Source organism: Rhipicephalus sanguineus, chromosome 5, assembly GCF_013339695.2.
Source record: "Rhipicephalus sanguineus isolate Rsan-2018 chromosome 5, BIME_Rsan_1.4, whole genome shotgun sequence".
In the NCBI taxonomy this organism is placed as follows: Eukaryota; Metazoa; Arthropoda; class Arachnida; order Ixodida; family Ixodidae; genus Rhipicephalus; species Rhipicephalus sanguineus.
In genome coordinates, this window is record NC_051180.1 from 174197021 (window position 1) to 174202106 (window position 5086).

The 5086-nt window shown below is 42.8% G+C and overlaps 1 protein-coding gene across 1 annotated transcript; it reads left to right on the plus strand.

Annotated features, from left to right (window-relative positions):
• The first annotated feature begins 648 nt into the window (after positions 1 to 648).
• Positions 649 to 3371, plus strand: LOC125758568 (uncharacterized). The gene has a single exon (XM_049415899.1). The coding sequence runs from the start codon at positions 701 to 703 to the stop codon at positions 1475 to 1477; it is 777 nt and encodes a 258-aa protein (XP_049271856.1). The 5' UTR covers positions 649 to 700; the 3' UTR covers positions 1478 to 3371.
• Positions 3372 to 5086: the final 1715 nt, after the last annotated feature.

The window sequence follows — 5086 nt, forward strand, 5'->3', positions numbered from 1 at the left end:
TTCTGTTAGCCGTTAAGAGGTTAGGAGTGCCACTGCTGACTGGAATGGCGGCTCTTGTATCAACATGCCTGCGTGCCTATGACAGCTGGAGAAAAGAATCCCTCCCGAACAAGCACGTAATAAAGCTGTTATACGCCGTAGCGTCCCTCCCAAACAAGCGCGTAATAAAGCTGTCAAACGCTGTGGTGTCCCTGATTTTGCTTTTCTCTTGCCGTAACTGGCGGTATACGTTTCGTGTAAATATACTATTCGATTCGATATTTGATATTTTTGGCTACTATTCGGCACTATCGGATTCGAGATGAAATTTCACTATTCGCACACCCCTAATATTTTGTTGTAGATAAGGTTAAATGTGCTTATGTGCATGCAAGTGAAGTGAAACAGACAATGCAAACAACAACTCTGAACTGAAAGGTTGCACAGTGGTAGAAAAAAAAAGGATGACCACTGCAATGAGTTATCCACGTATGCCGAAAAATAGCGGTGCCACCTTCACTCTAGGAGAAGTGTGGGCCTAGATTTACAGGTGGATGTGCATGTGTAATACAGCCCTCAATTACATTGGAGAAAGATGAGATGTTATGCTTGAGTAGTTTATTTTGGTGTGAAAAAATAATGCTTCCATGCAGGGACATTGCAGTATATTCCTGGGGCGCGTGCAGCTGCTCTGCGCACACACGGAAGTGTGAAACATGACATGCGGGAGGCCTTTGAACAAGGGCGACCAGTTCATGGCATCAAAGGTCCATCGGCACTGTTGCGACTGAAGGGCTTCAACCTTGTGTGGTGCCTTCCGCCTGATTATATGCATTGCGTGCTCGAAGGTGTGCCTCAGCAACTAACAGAAATGTGGCTGGCCGGGTCTGGGATGGCCTTCTATATTGGCCGGCAGCTGCAAGAAGTGGAGCACCGCATCCGGGACCTGAGGCCACCTGTGTCATTCTGTCGCCTCCCTCGCCCTATCAGTGAACGCAAGTACTGGAAGGCAACTGAATGGTTATATTGGCTGTTGTTTTATTCCTTGCCATGTCTGAAAGGGGTCCTGCATGATAGGTACCTCACACATTTTTCTTTACTTTGTGAAACAGTTTTTCTGCTTTTGCAGGCATCTGTAAGTGAATCCGACCTTCGGAAGGCTGACCAACTTCTGTGTTCTTTTGTAAACAGAGTTTGTGTGCTGTACGGGGAAAGTAATGCCACTTTCAATGTGCATCAACTGTTGCACTTGAGCAAAAGTGTGGAAATGCTTGGACCACTATGGGGAACATCCACGTTTCCATTTGAAAACGGTAACGGTCTGCTTGTAAAACTAGTTACTGCAGCAAAAGGGGTGCCACTGCAGATTGCAGAGCGCTGTATTATGAAGTCATGGCTGAAGACAGCTAGTAGGGTTGTAAGTCTGCCAGAATCCCTTGCACAGCGAAAAAGAAAAATCACTCAGACACCTGCCACTGAAGTGAAAGGCATAAAGTAACTTGGAGCACCGTTAAGATCACTGCACTTAGAACCAGCTGCCACAGAGCTGTTCACTCACACATACGGGACAGTTCCACATTTGATTCACTATGCTAGGCTCCAGATTAACTCCATTCATCTTCATAGTACCCACTACAGTCATGCCCTGAAAACATGCTCCAGCTGTGTTAAAATGAGTGATGGTATGTTTTGTTTGGTAACCAACATTTGTTCTTTTTTCCTAACTGAGCAGAAGATTGTTCTCGTGTGTCAAGAGTTAGTACCAATAGAACCTGATTTTAGGAATGTAACTTACATGCATTCCTGTAGACGCCCGCCTCCTGATAGGAACTTCATACTTTACTCTCCTGAGGACGTTTCTGCAGTGTGTGTGTTAGTTGAGCAAGGAAGTACGCTTTACATCTCAGAAATCCCAAATTGTCACAAAATTGACTAAATGACCATACATGTCTTAGTTTCCAATCACTGCCTACCATTTCCCAGCAAGGGGAGAACCCTGATATGTATGTATATGCTCACCATAGCTTTCTATAGATAAGAAATAATGATGAACAGCAGCTTGCTGCATGTAAAGTGGGCAACTTGTGAGGGGCTTCACAAAAGTTGGGAAAATGTGAAAAACAGACACAAACTGGGTGCAGCTCTCATTTCCACCACCACACGTGGCAACCAGCACACCTTGTGTATCAGTGTGCTGATGGCTGTGCAGCTTAGAGGAAGTGTTACAATCGTTAAGTTTGTTTTCATGCCATGTTTCACTGATTCCGTAATTTATTTTTCAATGAATGTGCCAGACTATTAAGTGCTTCCAAACCACCTCAGGGTAGAAAACTTGCTACATATAGCAAAGGTCTCAAAATTACCTAAGCTAGCGGGCTGCAGTCACTAAAGTTAGTCTCTCAAGGGCTGTGAGAGTGAAAGTTGGAGGGGGAGGTGATGAAAATGGCAACTAACATTGCCATTTAAAAGAAGGCCTTTCCCATATCTCAAATTTACAGGTCACTTCTTAAAGAGATTTGGTGGTAGGATTCGAAAAACATACTGCTACTGATCCACAGAACGGCTAAAATCTGGACACCATGGTTTTGGAATACATGCTTTGAAATACACACTTTTGTTTCACGGTTATGTTAACACATGGTGACTGCGTAATGTGCCTCTGAAAATATAAATGCTAAAAAGATTCACATCTGTGTAGCTTAACCAGAACAAAGCGATATTATTAGTTGCAGCTGTTAGGCGAAAAAATACCTGTGTCACACCGGCACTTTTGAACGGCAATCTAGTCGAAGGCCATCGAAACGCCACAACTCACTTTATTCGATGAAGTTGTCCTGCTGCTACACGGCAGTTCTGAACGGCCTTTGAGTTGTTCAGGCTTCTCTCGCAAAAATTGTGCGACACTGCGCATCTTTATTTTCATATTCATGTCACCAAAAGTTAAATAATACAAATCCGCTTAAAATAACAAATATGCCTGTTGTTCTTGTTTAAACATTTTAATAAATTGTTTATTTGTAGTTAGAAATACATATTTATTTTTAAGTTGTTGAGCAGCGAAACTGTGGCGAGCGATACATGGCAACAGGGCATGATGAAGACAGCTATTGTGGAGAGTATGTGCAGTTCACACATTTCAAGTGGCACAAATACTTCAATAAATAATTGATAACGCACATATACTGCTTTCAAGCATACTGGTTAAAGTTTTCTTTTTCTAATCATGAGATACGAACACAATGTCAACGAGAGAGCATGTTCGCGCCGTTTCCGCTTCCGTCGCTCAATGGCCATCGAAGCAATCGAAATTTCAATGGAGTGGGGTGCTTCGTTGACTCAATTTACTATTGACTCGATGGCAGTGGCGTACCAACTCCTTCGCGAGTGGGGGGGCTGGCATATATATATATATATATATATATATATATATATATATATATATATATATATATATATATATATATATATATATATACCGTAAAATGCCGAGCAAGCGGCGCCCCTTCGGTGAAGGATAATCTGACCAGATTTGGAGGGGCGGCGCTTGCTCAGTCCCGGACCGAAATTCAAGATGGCAGCGGGAGAGCCGCTTAAAATGAAAAAAATATCGCATCCATGTTTCTAATGAAATGCTTCATTTATTTACTGTTTTTATTCCCACTCGTCACTGTCAAACCATTAAAGCAGTGACTGGTTTGACCAATACGACCAGCCACATGACAATGGCATTTCATAAACATAAATAAATTTCATTAAAAAGTGGCCGCAGGGGAGGAGGGGGAGAGGGGGGCGCTTGCTCGGTCATACATAGGCAAAGATGCAACAGTGGTTTCCACCCTGCATGTACCCATTATCTCTTCTTGTCTCTTACAGACGTGCTGCTGCTTAACTCTCACAAACTTTCATAAAAAAATACATTCTCTTTGATGAGTGCTTGTGGTATTTTTAAGTGTTAATGCCTGATATCAATTTGTTTTTCTGGCATGCACTATGTGACACTGATGTGCAGTGTGATCAAACCATTTTTCGGTAACTTCTATCTAACATGAAGTACTGTATATGGTTACCTTTATCAGTGATTTTTTTTAAGTGTTGCATACATAGCAAATGTAAAAAAAAAATTATCAATAATGTTTTGTGGTACGAGGTTTGTGCAATCTGTGCTGTGTATTTCTGCAGGGTCCGTTATAAAAGTAATGCGCATGATTTTATTGTGAAGCGGCTATCCATGGCAGCGCATTAAAACCGATCGGGCAATGTGGTGGGGGATTTGCCCTTCCAACACAGTCGATCGCCAGTTTACTACGAACATGTGTGGGCGGAAAGACGTGTATCCGCGTGAGATGTTCTTTTCGAGTTCGTAACAGCGCAATGAAGCGTTCCGTTCAATAGCGATACGCTATCAAGTTTTGCGTGAAGTTTGGGAAGAATGCAACTGCAACATTATAGATGCTTTAAGAGGTCTTCAATGATGACTGCATTTCAAGGTCACAGTCTGGCAGGTGGCGCAAGGCATTCAAAGAGGGCCGGGAGCAGGCCGCCGACGAACCCCGTACTGGACGCTCAACGAAAACCACAAACAGCGGAAATGTGGATAGTGTGCGTGCAGTTATGCATTCCGACCATCAATTAGACATCCAGCGAATGAAGTTTGTACCGCATCCTTCATCCTCACCAATTTCCTGGCCCGGAGTAACACCCCGGTGGTCCCCCATTCCCCCTACAGTCCTCACTTGGCTCCGTGCGACCTTTTTTTTCTTTCCCCGACTGAAGAGAAAGCTGAAAGAAAAGCATTTGGGAGAGTGAGAAAACACCGAAAAGCATGTTACAACATTGCCGAGAGACATCCTGTTGATGACTTTCAGGTTGCCGTCTAGCTGTGGCAGACACATCTCTGCAAGTCTATTGATGCATGGGGAGAGTATTTTGAAGAATTTTACCCATTTGCACAGGTCCCACCAATAAATCTATATTTCCCAGAAAATGCGCATATACTTTTATAACGTACCCTGTATTCATTCTGTTTTCCACATTTTCTTATGTGACCTGCCATGTTAAATGTTTTCAAGTTGTGGTAGTGAAAAATATTTTTATTGAAAAATGGTTT